At 40.6% G+C, this 27,800-nt stretch overlaps 1 protein-coding gene across 12 annotated transcripts in view; it reads right to left on the minus strand.

Annotated features, from left to right (window-relative positions):
- FRY (FRY microtubule binding protein) overlaps positions 1-27,800 on the minus strand; it is a 244,342-nt gene that overhangs the window by 155,735 nt on the left and 60,807 nt on the right. For 2 of the 12 annotated variants that reach the window (XM_090133309.1, XM_090133297.1), the window contains exon 1: positions 7,507-7,614. The exons of the other annotated variants lie outside the window; for them this stretch is intronic. In XM_090133309.1, the coding sequence (XP_089989435.1) occupies positions 7,507-7,576 (70 nt within the window). In that variant the 5' untranslated portion in view covers positions 7,577-7,614. Of the gene's footprint in view, positions 1-7,506; positions 7,615-27,800 lie in introns of those variants that run through there. 12 annotated transcript variants of the gene reach the window in all.

Raw genomic sequence — 27,800 nt, forward strand, 5'->3', positions numbered from 1 at the left:
CAAAATATCCAGCTGTGCATCACCAAGCTGTTATTCCTCAGACTGGATATTAGGAAAAATTTCTTCTCTGAAATCGTGGTCAGGTGCTGGAATGGACTGCCCAAGGAGATTTTGAGTCACCATCCCTGGAGGAGTTCAATAAATGTTTAGATATGGTACTAAGGGACATGGATTAGTGGGGTTATACTGGTGGTAGCTGGATGGTTGGACTGGATGATCTTGGAGGTTGAAATGATTCCACGTTGGTGATCCTATGATTCCCAGCACCCTTGAAGAACACTCTTGACTGCTCGTGTCCCACAGGGTTTCACTTCCAGGAGACATCAAGAGGTTAAAATTCCCTTTGTGAACCAGTACCTGCAATTCTATGGCTTTCTCAAGTTGTCTCAGAAAGACTTTGTTTACTGCCTCACCTTGATCAGGTGGTCTGTAACAGATTCCTGTCATCACATCACCCCTAAAGTCACAGTATTGCAGGATCACAGAACAGTTTGGGTTGGAAGGGACCTTAAAGACCTACAGTTCCAACTCCCTGCCATAGACAGGGACACATCCCACTATACAAGGTTGTCCAGGGCTACCATCTAGCCTAGCCTTAAATAGCTCCAGAAATGAGGTAAAGGCCTCTCTTCTGATTCTGACCCACAAACTCTCGGACACTGTCATCCACCCATCCCACAGAAGGACTCCGTACTTACGAGAAGCTTCTTCACCAGGATAGCAGCCTTTGCTCCTCATCTTCCCTCCAATTCTTCCCTGAAGAGCCTGCACCTACTATCACAGAGCTCCAGCCTATTAATCATATGCCTGTTACTGCAGCAATATTCAGTCTTGTAAGCTCTAGTTCCTCTTGATTGTTTTCCAGACTGCATATATTTGTATACATACACTTGAGGTGGCTGTCCCTTCATTCTGTTTTATGGGTGAATGGTTGGACTGGATGATCCTGTGGGTCTTTTCCAACCTTAGTGATTCTATGATTCTATGATTCTATATCTCCTGAAGTCTCCATTGTTCCCACTAGCCTGAATCCTTTGCTCCCCACTACTGAACTGTAGATCCTTTCACTGTCATTCCTAGTTTCAGGCCGTCAGCAGGTTGACAAGACTGTTGGCAGATGTCTTGCTCTGCTTCATCGTACTACTGAGCATCTTTCCACTTAAACTATTTAAAATATAAATAGTATAAGAACTTAAAATATCTGGCTGAAAGAGCTGCTGTGAAGTTTGAACACAATACTTTTAGTATTCCTTTCAGCTAAAGCACTAGCCAAAGGATTCAGAGGAAAGTATACCCAAGGAGAAAGGATTTTCCTTCTATGGACAATTGATTCAAATCTAGTTTAGATAACTGCAGTGAATGAAAAATCACCTACTAATAAATAATTCAGCTATCTACCTCTGTCAAATTATTCTGCAGACCAAATCTATCACGGAAACAACAACAGCAACAAGAACTTCACTGCTGATGTGCTGAAGCAGAGGAGAGAAGGATGCAAAAGTTAGACTGGCCTGGAGAAGGAAATTAGCTCTGAAATTCAGAAGCAGGCAGGAAGAGGGGAAACTTAAGGAAATAAATATGTTTTGCCAGCTCAATAAAGCTAGTATCAAGAATCTGCCAAAATCACCTCCTGCTCCTAGCCCTGTATCCATGTCTGGCAACATTTTAGGCAGTTTATCTGTCAGGATATTAACTCTATAGGGAGTTAGAGAGGCAGAAAAGGGGTGGGAACAATGGGTATGGGCACAAGAGGCTAGGGTGAGACTGATCCTTCCAGGCACAGCTTCACAAATCCACATCTGCTCATGGTGGGCTCAATCCCCACAGGAACTCAGTCTTTAGGGCTATCAATTCCGTGTTGTGGTAGCACTTACTAATGGCTTACAATGATCAAGAATGAATAAAATAAATAATACTGCACAAGCACAACAAGTCGCAACTCTGGAGATGCAGAGACTTTTTCCTATTATTTGCAATGGAAATACACAGGAGAATGTTTGACGTATTAATGAGTGCATCAGAAGTTATAGATGTGCAAAGGAAATGTTGAACAGCATTTCAGCTTATGCTGGTAAAAATATCCTTCACTACTTAACAACAGATATTTTCATGTGTTTTATACGCCCAAGTTAACCTGTACATTATCACTTCCTTTCATATACCACTGCTTTTTCTGTGAAAAAAAAAACAAATAAATGTTAGTTCCTTCCATAGTGCTTTTGAGTAGAAGCTGTACTGGAGAAAAAACCAAACTCCCAGTAATTTGATAAACCAAGACTACTGCAGTATCAGATATCACAGATTCATCACTCAAAGTAGATACCCATATTATAACAATTTTTTTTTTTTACAACAAATGAAATTATTTGAACTTAAGGCATATATACCAATACTTAGTTTATCTAGTTTATGCTCAGTCTCCAGACTACATTTTGAGAAAAGGACTGAAGTTTAGCCACAAAAATTTATGTACTAAGGCAGTACTCAAACTATTTATAGATGCTTATGACAATAATTCAAACTTCTTAAAGACAAGCAATCTAATTCTGTAAATAAACTGAATTTTGCAATAGGGCGTTTCTGATTCTTGCATCCTTTTCTCCTCCTAATATGGTAGAAACAATTCTGGAAGGTCCTGAAGAGAACAACCACCATCAAAATAAACCAAAGTAGTTTTTTTAAGAGTTCTCATGTCCCTAGAGTCATAAAACTTCCATGTTTCCTTATTTCTAGGAGGAACAACGTCAAAATACAAGTTCTAAAACGGGAAACACCCAGAACACAAACACCCCACTGTTTTAAAACCTTTTCTTACAGCCCTATGGAGCAGAGGATCTGATCTGAAGATAACTACAAAGTTGCACTGGGAGGCAACAGCGACCACTTTTAGGCAAGTCATGTTTCTGCTGACGAGGGCAGACTACTTGAGCTGAAGAACACGTTAATCACCCTAATTCTAGGCTCGATGCAGACAGCTATCAAATGTCCACTGTCCAAGCCAGAGGCCTGATTCAAAGCCTGAGCAGACCGAACCTTCATCCTAGGGCTCTCTAACGGTGAAGGCCATAGACATGGCCAGCCCTGTCCAGGTGTACTGACGTTGACACCTCAGCACTCAGCAGAAGGTCCAAGCACAGTTCTATCCCAGGCTCAGTATCCTTGTCAGAACCAGTCTGTTGCCCAGCTCACTGCAGCAAAACATCCCACTTGATTTCAGCTACTTCTCAAGCTGCAAGTCACCCACTGTCAGATGAATTTTGTCTGTATAAAGGCTGAATTTTACTGCTGAGTGTATCACATTATTTTAATGAAAGATTAAGTGTCCTTCTTTAATTCCTGCTCTGACACAGTAGAAACATTGCTTCAGTCAGCTCATACGGCTGACTGTTTGGCAGCCAACAAGCCCATGCGAAGCCCACTGGCCATCAAGAACTTTCTCTCACAGCCCTTCTGTCAAAACAACTTGTGTGGCTGCTAGCCCCATGTTCAACCTGGGGCACTAGCCCAGCCAGCACATCCTCCAGGAATACTCTTGGGATGCTGATGTGTTTAAGCCCTGCAAGCAACAGCTTATGCAGATGCCTGTGTGGTCCCAGGATGAAGCTGTCTCTGACACTACTGAGTGGCTTTTTACAGCTACTGTTACAGGGACCAGGCAGATGGGGGTACAGAGAGGTGGAGGTACAGGAGAATTGAGCAATGGGCTGTGTACAGCACCAAAATGTAGAGTATGATTGTAGGGGGATTTCAGTTTGGGTGTGTGGTTAATGTGGAAGAAGATATGGAACTATAGGCCTGAAGTCCTGGTACTGAAAAAGGCTTTAACCACAATCTCAATTACATACAAGGGCACTGAAAAAAAAAAATTAACATTCAGAAGTGAATAATTCCAGACCACTGAGAAACAAGTGTTGTCATCCTTCCATTTTACTAGAAGCAGAAAATAATATTGAAATGCTCACTATGCAAAACGTGTCCCCTCATCTCGTTATACAAGTCACCTTTAAACCCATCTGTAGGAACTAGGAGACAATGCAGTGCAGCTTCTACCAGCCCCCACTGCAGCTGACATGTGGGAGCACAAGTGAGCCATCCAGATCTTGAGTCTTGCTTTCTTCCAAGAAGGAAGTATAAACATAGCTGCAGATATATCTATAAACTGTAAAAAGCAGAATTTACTACAGATTTCCCTACACTTTATTCTGATGTTACTTCAGCTTATTGGAGATTTATTTTTAAGCTTTTATTCTTGAGAGTATTTCTTTTTGAAAGTATGAATTTGGAAAACGGATTTCCAAATTAAGTTGAGATTCAATCTCACCATCCAAGTCATTCAAAAAGCAAAAAAATTCTATGGGAGGAGCAGATTTAAATGTTCAACTTTCGGGCACATATGCTGCTCTTTGACAAAAACACAGATTTCATTTTAAAAACTATTCAGTGATATTTCCATAACATTTTTTTTGCCCCATTTTCAGTGAGTCCTGACTGTTTTTGCAATCTTAGTGACCCCAGTTGGCCTGAGTGAGTACGACTCACTTGTAGTAAGCACGGCAATTTTAGCAGTATTTTCAAAAAGAGGTAATATAAATGATGAGGCATTTGATAAGCAACACAGAGTTGATCAAAAGCCCTTACATTTTTAAGAAAATCTCAAACCATAAATGGTACCACCTAAAAAAAAAACACAAAGCCGAACATTTTCCATCCAGAGAACCCTAATTCTGATCTCATCTCCAGTGCATTACAGGAATAGCTTTCAGACCTGCATGGCGTGCACTGTATCTTATTGACACGTACAGAGCAAAAGTCTGTTCTGAGAGCTACACACAGAATGTGAGGTCTCTGTTTGGTGGGATGATTCAAAGGCCAGACTATGACTCTGCTTTTTTGTTGCCTAGGGAGAACAGGGCATGCTCACTGAGAGCACGCTACAGACTGTACCATCCCGATGAGAAGAGTTAACAGTTACCTCAAATGACCTGACTCCAGTACACATCAATTAACTGGTGCCTTAGCTGGTTGCTGAACGGCATGATAAACAAAGATGAACATCCTAGATGAACATCTCCACATAAGCTGTATGGCACTAACCAGAAATCCTGGCCAGAATTACAAGAATGCTACTTTTCAGAAGACCTTAGACAGGAAAATCAGAGCCATGTATACATATCTTATGGTATGGAACAAGCAACAGGTGCAGCTGGCTATCTATTAGAAAATGTCACTGCTCTATGTGAAGTTAAAACACAAAGAAATGGAAATGACTGGTTTCAGCTAGATCACAAAGTGCAGGAAGGATAAATACTATTTACAGCTACTGTTTTAAGGTGCCAGTTCACAAAAACATGTACGGATAGGACCTTTACTACTGTTAACATCTGAGCAAGACATATACTTAACCACCTGTACCTTTTTTTTTCTTTTAAATACTATGTTAGACCTCTTCTGATTAGGTAAATGTCCCAGCATAATTTATAGCTTACTCCTGCTCCTGGGTATGCAGACACAGCACCTATTCTCTGAATAACATGTCCCTGTGCATGCATGTGCAGGCTTTGCAGCCGTTCTCCAAGCAAGGGAAGTGTTTTCCTCTGCTCCACCCAGCACATAACAGAGCTGAAGAAAGCCTTAGGTCTTTTGAACTCCCTGACGGCTTCTTATCAAATTGTTTGTTTTTCAGCTAGAAAGAATATGTACAGATTTATGAACACAGCCTTCCAGTCTGAAAGGAAAGAAAAAAAGAATTGGCAACAAGTCAATCTGAATTAATTTATTCTATTTTCTCTTACTGTTTATTCAAATATAGTAGAAAGCATGTTTATCAGCTAGAAGTATGTCAGAAACACCAATTATTCATGTAACACCTCCATTTTTCTAAACCTATTTCACTTCAGGAGTTCTAATTTCAGACTAGAAACATCTTTGATATTCTGGAATACTTTCAACATCAACACAGAGGAAAAAAAAAAAAAAAGAAAGATTAGAATGTTATCCTTCCCTTCATAATGTAGTAATTTTTATATCATGTGCTGGTTTTACTCAAAGTTACAGCAATACATTACAAAAATAGTGCCAGAACTGATCAGAACTGATTTGATGTCTGCATCATGCAAGTGATTTGTTTTTCTTCTGTCATAAACTGGGACTAGCTTGTTATAATGTGCTGTCACAATACGCACTGATGTTTTCATTTGTTGATTAACATTAGTCCAAAAAGGCAACTAAATCACAAAATTCCCCTCCAGCCCTTGTGATACTGACTTGAATGAATATGCACAAAATGGGGCAGATAAGCAATGCTGCTTAGGTAATAGCATTATTCCCTAGTGGCTTCATACTTGAGGCAGAAAAACAGATTCAAACAAGCACTACAGTGTTACTGAGGTTACAAATGACCTGGAAAAATAGAGTTTCTATGGATATCACTTAATGAAGACAAGCCTAGCATGTCACTTATCCAACGGTTATTTCTATTTCTTTGCAGGTACCCAGATAAACCCCTTCCATGAAGCAGGTTTTGCCATTCTGTTTATACCACAGCATTTTAATGTAATAGTCTATAATGCAGAAGTTATTAAATTATAAATAATGATCAGAACCTTACTGCATACATAACCAGGTTGGATTTTTCCAGAGACATCCTCTTCTACTTTTGTAAAACAATTAATTATAGAGATCTAGTACTGTTAATGCAAGCTCACATGGAAAAGGAATATGCTGCTCATGTATTTTAAACAGTGGATTTCTGATAGTTATCCTATGGCCTTACATAATCAGAATACATTTGCAAGCATTACATGTTATTCAGAAATCGTATGATATTTCTCAAATCAGAAGAGTGATTGATTTAGACAGCAACAGACACTAGAAACAGCATTACTGAAAAGACCAAGGAAGACCAAAATGGCATTTGTTTACATCCTGCAGAACACAGTTTGGATGAGGTAAACAGACGGATTCTTTCTGGATGGAAATATTGCATAAGATTCTGAAATTAAGCACAGAGGGTGGGAAGTGCAGCTATAAGTAGCTGATGTTTTGCTCTTCATCACATTAATCTAATGACTTTCAGACCTAAAGCATAACCATCATATTTTTGTCCTCGGTGCACAATTAATAAATCCCAAGTTCTAAGCAATGCCACACCCTTGTGATTAAGCAGCATTTTCCAAAATATTTAGATAAAGGCTGAACAAATCAAATAAACACGCAGGCAGGAAATGCTGTGTGGAATGCACTCCTGCAATGCACTGTCAGAGACAGCCAGAAAGCAGCCTAACTTCAGAATTCAATCAAGCAAAATCGAGCATAATCTCATTACGGTCTTTGCAGTTAATGAAACCTACTGAAATCTGACACTCTGATTTTCAGAGCTGGCAAAAGCAAGATTAGATGGTTTACACAAGACAAACATACAGAAACGCTAAGATCTCATCCTTTAGGTTATCCTAGCTATTCAGCAAGCAATGCGTAATACGAAAAGATTACTCTTCCGCTACTCACTATTGCTCCAGGATTTCAGTAAATATTTGATACTGATTTCAAAGAAGCCTGAATCCTGCTGGCTAGCCATGTCTGCTGCATACAAAGAGGCTTCTCTAATTCTGAGCAGCTGAAGTGGCAGGTACTGTGTATGGAGCTGTGACTGTCACCAGTCAGTGATGTAAACGAGGGGTCACAGGAGGAAATGAAGTCTCCGCAGATCCACTTCTTCCGTTCATGGTAGGTAAGCTCATTTAAAAAAAAAAAAAGCAGCTCAACAACAACAACAAAAACACACCACGCACGAGGTTCTGTCCTTTGCTCTTCCTTCGGGGCTCGTACTTAATTGATCTGCGGAGGGTTTTATTTCCCCACGCCCTAAATGTGGATTTTCACGTATCGCACTCCTCCAGCGGGCAGCTCCGCTCCGGCCGCCCACGGCAGCAGCCCGGCGCTGGTTCCATAAGCACAGCGAGAGCCTCCCGGGAAGGTGCGCCGTGCCGGGCTGAAGCAGCTCTCTCCCGTCAGCGCGTCTGCGCCTCCGCCGGTAAGCGCGGGGTCAGCTCGGAGCCCCTCGGCACACGTCTGCGTGCAGCCGCAGCAACTGCACGCGAACGGACTGCTGCTGCTCGGTGGGCAAACGAGAAGCCCTAACGAGCCTCCTCTGCGCGCTCTGCTCAGCTGCTCCCCTTCCGCCCGCCCGCCCGAGCGGCGCGCCGCGCCGTACAGCACCGCATCACGCTGCGGTAAAGCAGCGCTGCGCCCATCCATCTCATGGCAGTGACGTCTCAGAAACGGGGCTCGCTGCCAGCCCAGTTGCACAAGAGAAACACTTTCAGGGCACCGAGACCGCTTCGGCTGGTTCTGCTTTTTTCTCTCAGCAACAAAGAAACGCGCTCTCATTTTTTTCGTGACTTTTTTTTTTTTTTTTTTTTTTTCCCTTAAACAAAAGACGAGAGACAGCGAGCTGAGTTCCCAGTGACAAACAAGACCGTCAGCTCCCCGCCTGCCTCCAAAAGAGACACAGAATCACAGAATGGCCTGGGTTGGAAGAGACCTCAAGGATCATGAACCTTCACCCCGCCAGCACATGCAGGGCCACCAAACTCACATTTAATACCAGACCAGGCTGCCCAGGGCCCCATCCAACCTGGCCTTGAACACCTCCAGGGACGGGGCATCCACAGCCTCTCTGGGCAGCCTGTTCCAGCACCTCACCACTTTCAACATTCTCAGTTTGGTGTCATTTTTATCCCGAACAATGTCATTTTCTTTTAAAGGAAAAAGAACAAAGTGATTGCATTGAGGAAAATGAAGAAGAGGCGATACTCACTGCTTGTTAACCACTGTGCATTGTCTACAAAGTATTTAATTGCCAGCTACACGTTCCTCACTCTTAAGGCTTTATTTTGCATACTCATAGCACATCACTACGCACGTCTTAATAAAGACAAATAAGAAGTGGCAGTTTCCCAAATACATTTTGTTTCTCATAATCTTGGTACCATCCCTCAAGATACTGTTTTCTGGGAATAACAACGCTTCTATCACTTCGTGGTATACATTTCCTGCAGCATCTCGTAATTACAGTCACTGAGCCAAATTGTAGTCTGTTTGCTGCTGATTCTTCAAAAAGCTTTGCCAGCGATTATATTTCCAGATTATTTTTAGTTTCAGTATGCAGAATATTCAGTCTTTGGGTTGAAAGCTGAGGCACACAAGGGTCACCGAGTCCAAACTCCTGTGGTTCTCACTGAAAACACGCTCAATGCCTTTTGTAAACACACCGCAGATGGAGATAAGATTCTGTGCCCGCAGAGAAGGAAGGCTGCTGTGGAAACTCACTTTATAAACCTTCTTTCAATTCCTAAACTGAGTTCACTCGAAGCCAGCTGACACCCCTTCTTGAAGATGTGTAATCAGAAATGTTTGGAGTAGTCTGGGCAGCCTGGTCTGGTGGTTGGTGACCCTGCACATAGCAGGGGGGATGGAACTAGATGATGACTGTGGTCCTTTTCAACCCAGGCCATTCTATGATTCTATGATTACATACTCAAGAAGGACCTCAACAGCTACCAAAGAGATTTGATCAGCCTTCCCCCCATCCTGCTAAACATCACCCCCTTTATGTCACTCTGGGCGCACAGTTTTTCTGAGAGCCCTGTCTGTACCCTCTGCCCTGGCAACGCCTCACTGTATGCCACCACATTTCAACCAGCAGACTCTGAGCTTTCACCGTGAACACTGAACTTAATGGCAAATACAGTTGGTCTCAAGACCTAGGACTGATAACTTCCCACCATCCCACTGATTCAGTTTTCAGCAGACAGCACCAGTCAGGTTTGGAAGCCCTCATCCATCCTTGCAAATGCTGTCGTAATACCCATGTTTGAGGATTTAGATAAGAACCTCTGTAGTGCTGCATCAAATGCTTATCCAAAAACCACTGATACATTAATTTTATCACATTCTTTTGCTGAAAATAAAGATATGAGCTTAATTTGCAACTATTGCTCTTTCCCAAATCCATACTGCATTTCATCCCATTTTCAGTTAGATCTACCACCTTAATTATAATCTCTCACCAGATTTTGTTTCAAAGCCTTAAGTGTGGCTGGAGTCGAGCAGTCCTTCTGCTGGTACGGGTCATTCTTTCCTCACAAATTCTGAAGTTTCTCTCTTTTCTGTCTCTTGACAGATTCAACAGAAAAACGTATTGACCAGCAACTTCACATGCTTGCCTTTCCATTCAAAGTTGTTCTTTTGTATGTGAAATTAAAGATTTTGAGTTGTTTTTACCTAATAATTGATACACTTATTGGTGTTAAGCCTCCTACTTTTGTTTCCCTAGTTAAGGTCTGGTTCTTATTGAACCTAAAGGCAAGGCATTCACTTTGTTAGCAGTCATATCTTATTTCACTATTTCTCTTATCTTCACTGAATACCGGACCATTAAAAATTTGTGTTCTGGTTTAAGAATTGTAAATGGCCAAGGACTCTTAACAATTTGCTTTCCATTCCTTCACACACCCCTACTCTGAACTTTTGATAGTGCTCACCTTAATTCTACACCCTCTAACCTCCAAGCCATAAATTTCTCACGTTTCCTTTCCAGGCAGCATGAGAAGTCCCAGGTTTTGTTGGTTGGTTGCTTTTGGTGCTTCCAAATTCATTTCAGACATCCCCAAAGACAAGTACCTGATTTCTTCAGCGTCACTCAACAGCTCCTTTGATTTGTTCATAGTTTGCCTTTCCAAATCATCTTGTAAGCAAATCATCATTCCTAAATCATATTGTAAGCACATGATTTAATTATGTTTCTGTCCTTCATCCTTCTTGGTCTTCACCAGTTAGTGAGCCTGATCAGTACAATCTCTCCTTGGATTTACAGCTGTATGAGGTAGAAGTACCTGGACTATCCCATCCCAGGATATCTGGGTTTGACTGCTCTAAGTAGAATCTGTGTCTGGGATGTAAGGGCATCACCCAATACCTATCTGCATTTCCCTGTGTAGGATAACTACATTCAGCCTTCTGTTTTGGAGAGGCAGCTCTACTCCATAGCACCTTTTCACCAGCTTTCTTGGAACTGAGTTTGAGACTAGTTCCACTCACATATAAAAATCTTCTTTCAACATCCTATGACAGTTATACACAGCACAGAATCTCATTGCTTTCACCAATTCTTTCTGAGTAACACTTTGTCCTTCTGTGCATTTCCACTCAAAACACATTGTTGTACTAAAACAGTTAACTAGTCTATGGCTTTCATATTTAAGAAAAATGCCACCATTCTTAGACTGTGCATTTCTGGCCTTGTCTGTAAGAGTTCATACAAAACACATCTTCTCACATAAGGCCTCCTGATCTCACAACTGTTGTAACCAGAGGTCCAGATTAAATAACTTCTTTCGGTTCACAAAGCAATGTTTACAACTCATCAGTCTGATGAGCTACACGAGGAGAAACTGCCCCCCAAGTGCCTCCTAGATAAAACCAGGGCTGGAAACCATTCTGGAATCACTTCAAACCAGGTAGAACACAGAGATGGCAGAAACAGCAGCGTTCCAATGTGGTGCTCAGAACTTGTTCCAGGAAGACTGACAAGACTATGAAGTTTTGAAATTATACAGCTTCTGCTTTAATTCTTGTTGGCTTTATGATATTCAGAGTTTAATTATGTATTTCATATCTGAAAGATAGACTGGCATAAGCATTCAAAATCTGTCAGCATAATAAGCTCTCTGATGATGGATATCACAGCTTTAAGTATTTACAACTACACTGAGCTGATTTATGATACTGCTACATGGGAGTTTATGATAAGTAAATGACGATGTAACAGTTTTTGCACCTAAAAAACAAATCAAAGATCCAATGATCCTACACTCTTTGTAGGTCTGCCATGATGGATCACCTGCTGGTTACCATGATACCAGCAGCCATGTTTCAATTATAAACATTTGCAGGTAACTCAAACTCTGCACTTGTGACATGCTGTCACCTTGTGCTCTCTCATCTTCCTTCTGTGATCAGAGGTAGCACGTATCCAGGAGCAGCGGTTACCTGGATTATTTCCTTTTGTGGCTGAGCAAAGTGAGTGGACTTTCCATGCCCCAGAAAAAACAAGTTGGGAGAAGTCATTTTCCACCACAGTCAGGTGTGCTCCTGTGACCAACGCACTGAATGAACAGTGATTTTTGTTGCAACGCATCTGAGAAATGATAGCCTTCCACGACTTTCACTCAAACAATGAAAAATACCAACAGAAGTACATTGTGCTAGAGGTACTCACAATCTCTCTCTTCAGGCATCCAATTTAGATGCCTCTGCTGGGAGGTGAGTGCTTTCAGCATGACTCAAGAATTTCCAAAAGTTCCAGTACAGAGTGCAATTACTTTCCAAAACAGTCTTCACTGTCTGCAGATGATACAGTGGGTAGCTACTTTGGTAAATTAGGCTCTTTATTTAGATTCTCAATATTTGGTGGCAAAGGTACCCATTTTCTTCACATTTCTTACTGACTACTATTTATAACAGTAATAGAAGCAGTTCAGTCCTCTTTGTTCTGAGTAATGTTTGCAAGAATCCTTAAAAAAGCATATGGCAATATGATTATAGCACAGTGCTTGCACAATTGTTCAGAGCTCCTTTCGGTTTGCTATGAAAAGACTTGATTGGTTTTGGCAATCTGAACAATCTGAGGCTAAATGCAAAGAGGAGCTAAAGCCTCTAAGGAGTGACAACAACAGTAACAACATATAAAACTATGCTTAGATTTTGTACCTGTGCTCTCTTTCCTAGTGCTCACAGACTGATTTTCTTCTAGTTGCACAAACCATCAAGTTCCTTATTTGTTGCTAACAGAATGAGCCTGAAATTATATAGCAGGTGATGATGTATTTCATCTCTAAGGACACTGGTCCAAACTCCATCAATAAAACACAGTGACTGTAGATATAAGTGCATAAAGACCTGTTAACAGTGCAAAGTGACTGAGGCAGGTCTCTTCTCTCCGGTGACAGGTGACAGAACAAGGGGAAATGACCTCAAGTTGCACCAGGGTAAGTTTAGGTTGGATATCAGGAAACACTTCTTTTCAGAAAAGGCTGTTAAGCACTGGAATAGGCTGCCCAGGGAGGTGGTTGAGTCACCATCCCTGGATGTGTTTAAAAACCGTTTGGATGTGGTGCTCAGGGACATGATTTAGCTGAGCGTTGTTAGAGTTAGGGTAGGATGGTTAGGTTGTGGTTGGACTTGATCTTTATGATCTTTTCCAAACTGAGCAATTCTATGATTCTGTGATCCTATGATTCAGTCCACAGTTACATCAAAGCCTCTCCTACACTGTGATTCTGCAAGATATAGAGCACTTCAGCCCTAATCAAGCAACAGACAGCTTTTTTGCTTGCTGATTTACATCCATGCCTCTGATTTCCACTATAACAACTTGGGTTTACATAGGTGGAGCTTGTATAACAGTTGGGCTGGCTGGAGGTTTTTCCCAGAGGAATTAGGAGGAGTGGCTGCACATTACTGTCTCTGTGGCTTTGATATGGTAAGGTTCTTTCGGGCAAAATACCTCAAGCCTACAAAGAATGGTTCCCAGACTGATGTGACTGCCCAGACACAAAGCAGATCAGTCCAGAAAGGATCTACTATGTTATCATATCCTGGATATGCTGCACTGCAGTCATTATTTCACATTCCCTTCTTTAACAGCTTGGAACCTCTTTAGAAAAGAGTATGCTGGCATTCAGATGGACACTGGTCTTGGTGACATTGCATTTGGGTGTCTAAATATAGGTATCCAGTGCCATTTTAGCTACCCTAAAGCATGTGAACTATTCACTGAGACTGGCAGCTAGGACACAAGACCTACGTTAGGTCCATGGCCTTCTGAAATTGCAATTGGAGGCTCTCTGCTAGAAACTTGTGTTTAAGTACCTGATTTGCTTCTGGATTCTGGGGGGGGGGGAACACAACACAAAGACAACAGCATGTCTTTGTAGTATTTGTGAAGTGACAAAGCCATGTGTCAGCAAGTAATAAGAAAGGAGTATTTTTACATTGAATCAGAAGACGACCGTAGTATTCAGATGTACTGAGGTGGGATTTTTCTTCATCTCAGCTTTCACTGAGTTTATGGACTTTATTCCTACTTTAAAATATGTAGAAGACTTTCTTTTCTGTTTTCCTCACTACAACTTATACAACACAATACAATTCACGCTGAACATTAACAAAGCAGTTAGTACACATACTTTGCTAATGTCCTCTGTTAGAATGAAAATCAAAATCATTATTCACATCAATTGAACTCTAAATGTCCACAATGTCAAAATTTAAGGTAAAATAAACATCCGAGGGTTGACATAAAAAGCAGAGATTGACTAGAAAGCACAGCAGAAAATAACATCTCATTAGCAAACCTGATTTAACACAACAAGCTAGAGGTAAACCGATAGAAATCCTCCTCGGTTTTATGTACCAATCGTTTCTTTCTGCACCATTTTGTTTTGCCTTCTGTTTGCAACTGACTGTTAAGATATTGCCACCTAGTGATGGAAAGCAAAACAAGCAGAAGCAGATCGGTAAATAACAATGCATGGGGAACACAGATTTACATTGCAAACTGTGTCGAAATGGAAGATAAGAGCGTGTCTGAATTTCTGGAAAAAGGTTCTCAGGCAATTTGCATAAAATCACATATAACTGATCTGGTGGGTGGCAAGTTTGCTCGTGGTAGGGGGTTGGAACTGAATGGGTTTTAAGGTCCCCTGAACCCAAGACATTCTGTGATTCTGTGACACTATTTGGGATGTATCACCCAGCTCCCATCCTCGGTTTATTCACCGAATTCACGAGAGTAAATAAATTATTAGTGGTTTGTGACGTAGGCTGTTATCTGGATATAAAAAAATCACAACTACCTACTACAGATTTCACAGAGGGTTAGCTAGTTAATGCTGGAATCGTGCCTTCCAGGTTCAAAGTACTGTTATCCCTTACCTGACTTTGCTTTGGAGCTGTCAGAGATGTTCTCTCAGGCCTGTGCAGTTCCCTCATTCACCCAACCGCCCTTACACACCCCAACATCTCATTCTGTCAGTCAATTTGAAATCTGCACCATTATGGCCTCATGTGGCACAGGTGCAACAAATCCTGTTGCAAGGGTCAAAATGCAGCCTGCATCCCTGAGCAGAGTGTGCAGGATCAATGGGCCAGAAGCACAGTCTGAGCAGCTCTTTCTTCCTATTCTTCACCTTCCAGTTTACAGGCACCATCCCTCAAGAAGCTGGTTGTTGTCATGAGAATCCTCTAAATGAACGCCCTTCCCAGTATTTTGTACATCCTTATCTGTATTTTACATAAAATTACTTAACATATTCCCCAAATGTCCCAGCCTGACACAACTTTGCTGAATTTCTTGAAAACAGGAAATTTCCGAACCACTGACAGAGCCTCTAATTTTGCGTGCCTGCTTCAGAGATGAGATTAGTGATGGAACCATCCCCAAGCCACTCAAAGCATTATTTCCATTGGGTAATTTCTGCCTAAAAAATTTGCACTGGGTCACCCAGAGGATGGGATGCAGAGAGGCTGAGTGGTAGCTGTCACTCTTCTCCTCTTGGTATGAAATTTAAATACAAAGTGCATGGACCCAGCTCCAAAATACTTGAACACTGAGGGCACTGTGGGCTTCCCTCACTTTCCTTCTAAGATGTCAATATATCTCTCACAGCAAGCCCTATGAGAGGGCAGATAAGTGCAGCCAGCAAGGGGAAGGGTTGGAACTCACTGATCACCAGATACGGTTATTGCTGTAGAGTCTCCAGGGATGGATAACAATGACTGCATGCCATTATAGCTGAGATTATAAGACTTCTCAGCTTCTCCTCTTTTCTCCCTGTCCCACTGCTGCCCACATTCTCTGAGGATCAGGCCCAGATGCCTCCTCCCATCCAGGGCCCTAATACAGGAAAACCCAGTCTGTCCTGTTGCTCCTCACAAAGGCAGGAGGCAGCAGCTGGGCAGAAGCATCCCACAACCAAGGTGGCCCTGGCCCAAATGCAAACCACATCACCCTTCTGTTTTCTTGTTTTTTTCTCCTTTGCAGAATGAATGTTTAAAAGTCTCTTTTTCTGAAAGGTCTAAATGCAGTATGGTATAGAAGGGATGGTGTTTCCATTGGTTATGTAATTAAGAGCAGGAATTTTCAGTGTGGCAGCTCCCATTTGCTCTCAAAGACCAGTCTGCTGTTTAGCCAGTTCTATTACTGACATAATTTAGGCACTACTTGCAATGTGATTTTTAACACAAACACTTTCCTGAACCACAAACACATTTACAGATATTTCCTTCTCTTAATTCTACCACGGTGGTTCCTTAAGCTCTCTCGGACTCAACATTAGATGCTGTTGTGATCAGCAACTTGCTTACCTTTTCTTTTTTTAAACTTTCCTTTCCATTCTCTAGTTTTGTCTTTAATTATTAACACTTCTTCCTTTCTGACTGACCTAATTGGACACTCACACCTCTGTTTTCCTTACTGTGTATAAAGATACCCTCCTCTTTACATCCCTTGGCTCCGCAAGCAACACCAACCTTAGAAACTGATTTCTTACCTGTGAAATGAGAATAAACATTTTGGAAGAGCTTCAACCAGTTTCCATCTCTTACAGATCATGGGCAGGGATCGGAGTGTGCTGCTTCTGCTGCCTCTTTCCCTCTGCTATCAAGTGTCAGCCTGTCAGAGGGCAGGGCCTAGTGCAGCACAAGTATTCCCTGCAGCACAAACTCCTCCATGCTTCCCTTGCAAGGGTTTTATGCAAAAAACATTAACTCTCAATTAACCCCAAAAATGTTCTGTTCTGGAATTAGGCAGCTGAGAGAGGGAAACTGAGCTTACCCCAGGATTAGCTGGCTTTAGATAGCTATCAGGAGTTTTACTGCTCTCCAAAAGATCCAGCAGTATCATACTGTATACACCACTGCATGGCCATTCCCCATTTCTCTCACATATATTCCCACACAAAGCTGCAAACCAGAGAGCACATCTTCTGGGGAGGAATCAGCCTGGCACAGCCTTGGCTCATTTTACTCAGAAATGCCAACAAAGATTTCAGGTTTAGGTTCAGGTGGCTCAGGTGAGTACTGTCTCTGGTCAGATAAGGGACCCAATTTCTCAGGCAGTATCTTTCACTTTTTTCTTTTTTTTTGTTTCAGGGTAGGTTGAAGTAGTGCTTCAAAAAATCAGGATTACCCAAGAAAGTGATGCCAAATCCCCTAACCGCAGTTTATAAATATGGTGAACATGGGATTATAGGCTCCTTGGCTCACCTGGCACGTTTGGTAGCTAGGTGTCCATCACCATGCCCTTTAGAGAATACTTCTGTGTATCCAAAGGAAACACAGCCAGCTACCAGCAAAAATCTTCATAACTCCAAAACACTGCTTCTTTTACAGCCACTTTATAAACAATCACACTGAGGCAGTGTCAGAAGAAACCAAGCCAGACAGTTTCACAGGGAATTTTCTGTGCCTTGTTATCCTCTCGAGCTCCTGCTCATTACAAGCAGATGACCCTGAGGATACAGCTTCTGCCATCGCTCTCTCCTGTCACCATTCACAATTATTATTAATATTGGAAGCGATGCCAAGAACGCACCTCAAGTTGTTGAAGGGAAAGTTTTGAAATTCCTGTGTATGCAAAGCTCCTGTAATAGCAGCAGTGAGGCAGAATGCACGGGGGTTGTTACGTAGTGCTTGCACTACTGCAGCCTTTGATGCAGGCTAAAGAGAGCTAAAACTCTGGTTAAAACCTCTCCAGCCTTATATAAGAACACTTGTTCTGACTTGCAAAATCTTTTCTGTATGTTTTTAACGTACAGGGAAGAAAACTTTCTTTGCTATAAGCATGCTTTGTTTCACCTTCAAAATAACCTGTGGGTATTTTGGCTGAGTTTTTATTCCCCTCAGCACAATAAGCTTTAGCAGATTAGCACCTGTCCAAGGAATTATCTCTTGCTGTGGTGAAGGTTTTGCAACAGCAATTCTTCCATCCGAACCTGGGCAATGGATTTACAGAACTGCTGCATCCTTCGACTGCTGTGGTGTCTTCACAGAGGTAAGATCAGATACACTTGCAGCCTTTGTAATTGGATCTTTCATGTCCTTCAGAGACTGTCCCTTCTTGCTAACCTAGAAACAATGTCTTGGTTCTCAGTGAGCTACAGGTTACGACATAGCTCTGGCAGAAAAAGACAAATGACTTTCCTATTAGACCTATTTAAGAAGGTAACGTCACTCAAAATTTCTCTCTTGCTAGATTTGAATGGAAATTGCAATTCCATGAATAAATGAACAACCCAAAACTTAAAATCTGCTTTTTATTAGTTAAAAGAAAAAAAAAATAACCCCAAAATCATTATCTGTGACTTAGTATCCTTAGTACCCAGGGAAGAAAGCACAAAAAGATATAACACATAAAACAGGAATATTTCCCAGCAAAGGCAGTGGTAATTATAGCTACTTTAACTACACTTAAAATGATTAATGATATTGAGTCACCACAGGCTCGATTTTCACAGGCGTTCAACTCCTGAAATTTCTAACAGTTGCTTTGTGGATTATTAAGTGCCTGTTCTGGTTAAGGATCAAACTCCTAATGCTTGTTTGTTCACTGCACCATTAAAGGCTTTGAAAATAAAAACAATATGTTATTAAAATAAGAACTCATCCTCTCCCATGCTTTTTTTTTTTTTTTTGATGGATTGGAGGAGAACATGGGTTCCTTCCTCTGGATTTGCTTCTCAGCTGTGAAATGAAACCCAAGATAAATGGCATATAACTGAAAACTATCCACTCACACAAAACACTTATGAAAGCATGTGAATACAATGTGAAGATCTGGACAACAACAAGTCAGATTTTACACCAGTCTAAGTTTAAAAGAGGATGTCGGTCCTAAAAAGCCTATGGCGATCCATCCGCCCTGAAGCCTTGCGTGGGGGTGCAGGGGCACAGAGCCCAGGCCGTGCTCCTGGGGGAGGAATGTGAGCTCCCTGGAGCAGCAGCACTTGGTGACACAGTATCTGCTGTCTCATGCCAGTCGTCAACACAGGGACCTGGCCTGAACCCTCCCACAAATCAAGGGAGGTCATCACTAGCTCCTAATTAATTCAGTGAATTGAAAGCAGAGCATCAGTGCTGACAGAATTCGTGACAAAGCTAAAACTTCCCCACGAGTATGAGAATACTTCTTCCTTTTCCAATAATACCACAGATTTGACTCCGGGTGTGTTTTCATGTCTGATTTAATGCAATCTAAGACAGTGCTACTGACAGAAAAGGTGAGAATTCCTCCTGTCTTCTTCTTTCTCCTCACATTTTCCTCAGATCTCTCAGATTGGAGCAGAAATTTCATGTGGGTGCTGTTTTGGGAAATACAGGAGTTACATTCAATTGTCACTAGGCACACAGTCACCATCAACATAGGGCAGGCTATAGGGATTGATTAATTAAAAAAAAAAAAAAGCCCAACACAAAACCAAAGGTATACTTACGTAGGTGTTACATAGTCAATCAGCTTTCCCAACAAAGCTAGTTTGAATTTACAAACACCTACATCAGGCACTGTGTTTTACTGAAGAACATTATTCCACCTTGCTGGTTGATGTATTGTGCTACTCTGGCTGCTCCAGGAACAGACACATTCCAGATCCTAATTGCAAGCAACACTGCCAAGCAAGGAGCTTAAAGGTTTTAAAAGCCACAGTGGACTGTGATAATCAGTCTGATCTCCTGCATAGGTCAGGCCAGAGATTTTATTTACTTATGGTCCACTTACGATAAGTTCAGTTGCCAGAAAAAACAGAAACATCCTTACAGTAGCTCAGAGCTATTCTTGGTATGCAGGATCCAAAGTAAACCCTTTGCAAATGTTAAAATAGACTAAAGCTGACTCCATAAATAGTTACAAGATGCAAACATAATTTCTCTCATATACATGTATTTGCAATACTGTCTAATAATTCTCAATAGCATACAATTGCATCAAATTATTTACACTAAGATATCAATCTATGTGGAGAGCAGGCTCTTATGAAAAAGCAACTGCTACAACCCGTATTTGTTTCTATGAGGTTTTGTCAGCAGATCAGAGTATTAAGCTGATAGAGTCCATGTTGCTTAGTCCACATTCAACAAAAACAAAAACATTTTGAAAATGGCATTAAAGGGAAAAAATAAACAAGTTTTCTTCACCAAATATATACAGGCTCTTCAAACGGAAACCAGTCTTTGCAGTTCTGGGATATGGGAACATAAAAGCAAGTTTACATAGTTTTAGTGAATCTTTTTACCGTGGGATAAAAACTGGTGACAAAATAGCATCCCCTAGACTTGCTTGGCCAGCAGGCAGAATCTAGCTAAAATGCAGAAGAGGGAGGACAGCTCTGAAGAAAAGAGGAGCACACCTAGCCCAAAGAGCTGCTGCAATCAGTCCTGCAGTGTAGCTGTTCCCATGGACACACAGGAGGCAATTTGTATTCAAAGTGAATCTGAACTGAATAGAAGATAATAATGACCTTTGGGGAAAAAGAAAAGAAAATAAAAAGAACCACAAATTAAATATCTTAGAGATGTTTCAGCTATCAGTACATATGTATATACATATTTTTCCCTTTTAATGTGTTTCTTTGGGGATATGAGAAGGAACTTTAATGCAGCATCCTTTTCAAGTTCATCTTAAAACAAATACTGAATGATCTAATGGTTGTTACAAAGAAGTGTTCATGTCATACATCAAACGAATACAATGAGCATTCAGCACTTGACTGATGCATAGAAATATCACTGAGCATGTTAAAGAATATTACATAATATGAACTTAACACATTTAAATGAACATTACTATCACTCATATTGTCAATACTCACAGCTAATTTTAATCCCTTTTCACAGCAGTTTGCATGAAATCTTATTTTGTTCTTCACAAAGCAATGAAAGGCTTCAAACATACAAAATCCTCAACTCCTTGAGAAGTCACTCTGGTCACAACGTCAGGGTAACTCCTAACACCTGGGATACCTACACAACCAGGACAGGATGGGAAATAAGCATGTCACTGCATACCTAACATGACTGAATACCCCTAAGAAGCTAGTTAAAACAGCTCAGAGCTCACAGTTGGTATCTTCTGCAAGTGATGCACCTCATCGCGTCATGCTGCTTGATAAAATGCTGCATGATATGACGCACGGAATTGATGGGATCCCCAAAAAACAGTTGTGTATAAAGAAGCACCTTACATTCATGGTGTTCGAATTTTATGTTAGCAAACATAATGTTTTAATGTTTTAGTATTTAAAAGAAGCAATAATGCTTCATTAGAATAAGATGAAATAAGCACTTATGAATACAAACACTATAGCTAATAATTATTTTAAAAAGATTGCAAGGACTTATGACTGAGAAGCATACAAGCCCATGCTTTGTTATTTTGAGATTTCAGAAATGATCCTGTCATGCTTTTTGAGAGCTTGGTTTATGAATCACCAATATGCAGGCCAGCAATATTGTGGAAGAGTGGAAGTCACTAAGAATTTTCCCTTTCCCTTCCTTTATCTTTGTGTCTTCATTTGTCTCTTGCTTGGCTATAAGGACAAAGCTGAGGTAGAATTTATTTGACTAAAAGCAGAATTTTTCAGTATAACTACCCCAAATTCAATTACTCAGCTTGGATATCTTGTAGTCAGTATATGGAAATAAGGGCTGATTCATCCCATTTAATGCTGGAATCTACAACAGATCATATGTACCGAGCTCAAATATGACCCGTTTCTCTTCAATGACCATAAAGTGAGCTTGAAGTGACTAGCTTACACATGGACATCTATTCAGCACATGTCTAAGTTTTTAAATATGTGTTCCATCCTCATCATTCAGGTCAGAAAGCACCCCTAGTTAAAACCGCAGAACAGCACTGCTGGTTTCTCATCAGTTTGCTCCTCTGTTGTGGCCAACAAGCCACAAGTAAGAAGTAAAACCAGGCTACTGGGAGGGCACAAAACCATTTTTCACTGGCCTCAGCTTTAAGCCCGACCTAATGTTCTCAGTTTCCAGAACACTTAATGTTGTTAAACACTGATTTAGATGCTAAGTTTAGTGAACTATACCTAAAACTGGAATTATTGCAAACATGGTAAAATAAAAATAACAACAAAACTTTTCTTTTTCTTCAAGATGACAAATCTGATGAAGGAAATGCTCCTATTCCCCTTGCAAGTATCTGAAACTGATGAAAACAAAGGAGATGGAAAACCAAGTGTCTGCCCCTCCTGCAACAACAGCCATGGGCTACAGGCAGCACACAATAAAGTTTGATGTAGGTCTGTGGGATTGTTTTGATGCCTTTATAATTTATCCTTCACAAAAAGCAAATAGAAATAATGTTTTTCTGATGACATCAAGTAGTGAAGACTCTACAAAAAGAAGAATCAGGAAATTTCACAACAACCATAATAGTTCTGGATGTGCAAGATGACCAGTACAATTTTCAGTAATGCAGAGTGGGTTACGAGCCAAAGTACTTGTAGAAGTAATAAGGGACGCATTAGATAAAACTGTGCTAAAGTCATATCAACTTGATTTTTCCTTTTTTTGAGGTTCCTGAAATGCCTGTTAAGCAGTACTAGCCCCAGTACTGACCTCTAGGACACACTGGTAATGACTGACTTCCAGCTCCAACCATAGCCCTTTCAACCCAGCAGCACAGTTTTCAAAACACCTCAATGCCCTTTTATTCAATTTGTATTTCATTCATTTGTATATGAACTGTTACAGAAAATACTGTCAAAAGCATGTCTAAAGTAGAGATAAACAATACGGCCTCCTCTCCCATCATCCACCAAGTTCAACAACCTCCGGGCAGCCTGGTCCAGCACCTCACCACTCTCTCTGTAAAGTACTTTTCCCTGACATACCATCTAAACCTTCCTGCTTTCAGCTTAAAACCATTCAAGGTTCCAAGGTTCCATCGCTATCTACCTTTGTAAAAAGTTGTTTGCCCTCCTGTTTATAATCCCCTTTTAAATACTGGAAGGCTGCAATGAGGTCTCCTTGCAGCTTTCTCTTCTCCAACCTAGGCAAGCCCAGCTCCCTCAGCCTGTCTTTGTAGGGGAGGTGCTCCAGCCCTCTGATCACCTTCATCGCCCTCCTCTGGACCCTCTCTAACAGCTCCATATCTTTCCTGTGCTGGGGACCCCAGACCTGGATGCAGTAATCCAGATGGGTCTTCACAAAGGTAGAAAGGGGCAATCACCTCCTGTCCCTGCTGGCCACCTCTCTTTTGACGGAGCCCAGAATTCCGTTGGCCTTCTGAGCTGCAAGCACACACTGCTGGCTCATGTTCAGTTTTCCATTCACTAGAACCCCCAGGTTACTCTGCAGGCTGAAGTCGGTCGAGCATAATTCTTTCTTCATATAAGCATGCTGACTGCTCCCGGTCATACATTTCTACGTTTGGAAATTGGTTCCTGGATTCTTTGCTCCATCATCTCAGTTGAGGAGGTTGACTAGCTTGTAGTTTCCTGAATCCTCTTTCTTGCTCATCTTGATGCCAGGAGTCACATCTGCTCTCTTCCAGTCCCCAGTAACCTCCCCATTGGAAAGAGCTTTAAAAGACCACTGGAACTGGCCAATGGTGATGGTGGCCACCTTCCTCAGTGCTTCTGGTTGCATCCTGTCAGGTCCCATCAACTCATGTGGGTCAAGTTTGTTTACAATGTTCCCTAACCTGCAACCTCTCTATCAAGAGGTAAATCTATCTTGCTGCAGGCTTGGGGCCTGGGATTCCTGAAGACCAGTCTTATCTGCAAAGACTGAGGCAAAGAAGGCATTGAGTACTTCAGCCTATTCCATCTCTATTGCAATAGTTCTTCCCACTGTTGAGTGAAGATTACACACTCACTCAGACCTCTTCCAGGGTAAGCTTTCACGTTGGAAGTATCAAGATTATGTAGACCTCTTCATCAAGCATAAATTAAGATTTTGGGGAAGAATGAAATGTTCTTAACCCTGAAATAATGTAAAGGACAAACTGTGAAACCTCAGTTAAGAATCACATAACATTTAGTATGACAAATCTAAGTTTGAATATCATGTTATTAGCTTCTAAAGAAAGAACTGTTTGTTTTTGAGATCCAGAATTTAGAATTGGACACACAATGACTTCTGCAAGTACAATTTTTTTTATCCTCAACCATTAGGCAGAAAATTTTAATTCATTTCAGACCCAATAGTTGCATGTTGTGAGCTTCATTTGGGTTCTGGTATTCTGCTCCTCTTTTATTACCCTTCTTCTACACTTATATCTATGTGTTAACAGTGAAACCTCCTCTGCAGATAAGGGTTTTTAATTTGTAGTAGGGCCACAGCATCTACTGGGAAGATAACATTTGAATGATATGCTATACAAGAGTCAATAACTGTCCATGTAAATATAAACAAGTTCTCTTGGAAGCAGTTAAAGGTGACTAATTGAACAAACTGGTACTGAGTTTTAATGACCCTTATAGTCAATCACATTATGTCACTCTGGCCAGACTGATGATTCAGCTATGTCAGACCATGAAGGATACGCCTGCCTCTATTAATACCTGTGGTTGCTCTCTGGCCACAGGAACAGACTGCATGAAAAAGCCTACATGCAAACAATAAAACATATTTTAAGAAATAGTATCCAACTAATATCCAACTCTCGATTCGCTGACTATTGATGACTTCTGAACTGTGCCTATGAATTGTCAGGGGAGACTGAAGGTTGGTCCAGACAGAATGGTGATGATATGGAGCAGCTTTGCTAGAGAGATACTTTCCCAGCTTGAATATGAGGAATGGGAGAGAAGAAAGAAACTGTACTGACTAGTTTAGAGATTCTAAACTAAATAAAAAGTACAGGACAACTGAGGAAGGAAAGGAAGGAAAATGGCACTTGTTGACTGCCCCTCTTCTTACCAGTAGGGAGACTAAACATTATCATCAAAAATTATTTTGCCAGTTCTTCATTATTTACATTACAAATTACCCCCAGAGGAGTTTATTGGGAAAAGTAGATCATTTACAGCAAAGGAGTACAGGGATACATAGTAAAGCATTCTGCAACTACAGCTTATTGTCATTATGGACAGCGAAATTTCAGAAGCATGAATTCCAAAAACACAGATCAAAATCCCACAGAAAGTCACAGCAGTACACTCAGTGCTAAAACAAACAAACAAACAAAAACAAAAATCCTCATACAGCCAGAACCTTGGAAAAGCAGCCACAAGGTTATATCACACACACACAATTTACACTGTTTATCTAAAGAAACTTTTTACTTGAAACAGTTATGCCTTCCAATAATGGATAAGGAAGATTTTTTACTTTAAGATTTTTTTTTTAATTTAAGTGCAACTTAAGTAAATGATTAAAAAACGTGAGCAGCTGTTTGTTGGGGGTCTTCAGTATGACAGCATCACAGAATCACAGAATTGCTCAGGTTGGAAAAGGCCTTAAAGATCATCAAGTCCAACCACAACCTAACCATCCTACCCTAACTCTAACAACCCTCTGCTAAATCATGTCCCTGAGCACCACATCCAAAGGTTTTTTAAACACATCGAGGAATGGTGACTCAACCACCTCCCTGGGCAGCCTATTCCAGTGCTTAACAACCCTTTCTGTAAAGAAGTGTTTCCTGATATCCAACCTAAACTTACCCTGGTGCAACTTGAGGTCATTTCCCCTTGTCCTGTCAGATGCAGTAGCACATCTGCTTATAACTTCATTACAACATGGTGCAGCAGTCAGGCATTAGTGTGTCCCAGGCAAAAAGAATTTAAATTGATTTCACCCTGTTAAGCGCTGTGCAACTTCAACACCCCAGAAAACCCAAGTATGTCAAAACAATATGAATAAACCGAGAATCATGGAACCACTCTATAATTCCCCAAAATCCAAACATAACAAAGAATGTCTTGAACTTCTAACTGAAATTAAGTTCCTCATTTAAGATCCAATCTCCCAATTTCATAAAGTTCACATGCCAAATTAAACACTCCTGATTCCTAGAAAGGAACACATTTAATATGGCAGATACAGCAGATGTAATTTGTTTTTATAAAAATCCAATCATACGAACTCAAAATCTAGCAATCTATAGCTGTTTTACTGTAAGGATTTCTTTTCACTATCAAGGCATTTTATCAAGAGAAGCAGCACACGATGTCTTCCAGCTAACTCTAGCTACATTCAGAGAGTTTTCATTGGGTGGCCTTCTGTAATTAAAATGGATTTTATTATCATTACTACTCTTCAGGCAAAATGTTATTCTCTGAACCTGCAGACACAAATAAAATATGGATTTATTTTACTCTTCTTGAAATTAAATATATTCAGAAACTCCTAAACATACACACACACAGATACGTATTTTTAAAATTATTCCCTCATCCTCACCTTAAAAATTCAGGTACAGCATGACAGTAAAGAAATGAATACAAATAAAACATTGAGAATTTTTATTTCAGTTACTCCAACAGATGATATTGCTTGTGTACAGCATGTTCCTATTAACCATCTAATGCTAGGTAAAGTATGAATAGCTGAAGGGAGAACAGTCAACCACAAAAAGCATCCAGCATGTCTGCAAAACTCCCTACAAATAAACAAGCACTGTACAGGAAGTCTATGTTGAGTGAGTCCATTGATCTATCTGACTGTGAAGAGAATGCACTTCAATGTCATTAGCTACATTGGGTTATGTGAAAATTACACTTCAGCAGAGGAACGAAATACACATTGGAAAGACTAAATCCTTAACCGTTAAGTCTAATTCTTTTGAAACAGTTTTCTTGGATGATATGCTTTTCATTACAACAGAAGTATGTCTTCTTTAAAAGGCTTTAAAAGTAAGCTCTTATCTTTCATGTAATGAAATTATATATATTTCTCAACTCAATAAAAAAGATTATTGTAGATGATTATTGCAATCCATTAGCATGAATGTAAGTCTGTATGGGACAAAGATGGGCACAGTTTATGGTGAGTTTGCCCTTTAACACGCATCTTAAACCAGAGGAAGAGAAAAAAATATATATTGTCACATTGCAGAAAAAAAAGAAAAGATTTACTTAAAAGGAATATTTAAATATTAGTCCCAACAAACCCTCATGCTGTTACTGCACATGAAACGTAGGTAGGGCTATTGCCATTCCATGAAAAGAGTGACTGTGCTCTTGTATGTTCTCACAGTAACTTTCTATTTTAAATTCCAGTACATTTTATATTAACATACTCTGTTGGAGATGCAACCTATATGAATATTAATTCACCAGTCCTTCAAAATTATATATCCATATAGAAGGAGGAGCCTGGTATGTTTCTCAGGCAGAAAGCATTCAGTGCACATTTTAAGATGTCGTTCTACCCATGTAATCATTATCTTCTAGACAGCACATAGCAGACAGATAAAGGGTCAAACAGGCAAGCCACGTTCCTAAACTACATTCTTTTTCACATTCTGTTTCTAAGGCAGCACATGAAGAAGCCTGTGTTGAAATAAGGAAGCAACTGCTTTTATTGCCTCACAAGATCCTTCAGCACAGTGCGGTCTATAAACCCTTGGAAATAATATGATTTGCAAGGTGATACCCTGTGTACACTGAGTTTTCTTCACTCAACCACCAAACTCTGCTTTAAAGCAAGGATTTAAGATCTACAGCAGCAGATGGTGGCAATATAGCAAAATCTAAATCTAGGAGACAACT

Source organism: Phasianus colchicus, chromosome 1, assembly GCF_987193195.1.
Source record: "Phasianus colchicus chromosome 1, bPhaCol1.hap1.1, whole genome shotgun sequence".
Classification (NCBI taxonomy): Eukaryota; Metazoa; Chordata; class Aves; order Galliformes; family Phasianidae; genus Phasianus; species Phasianus colchicus.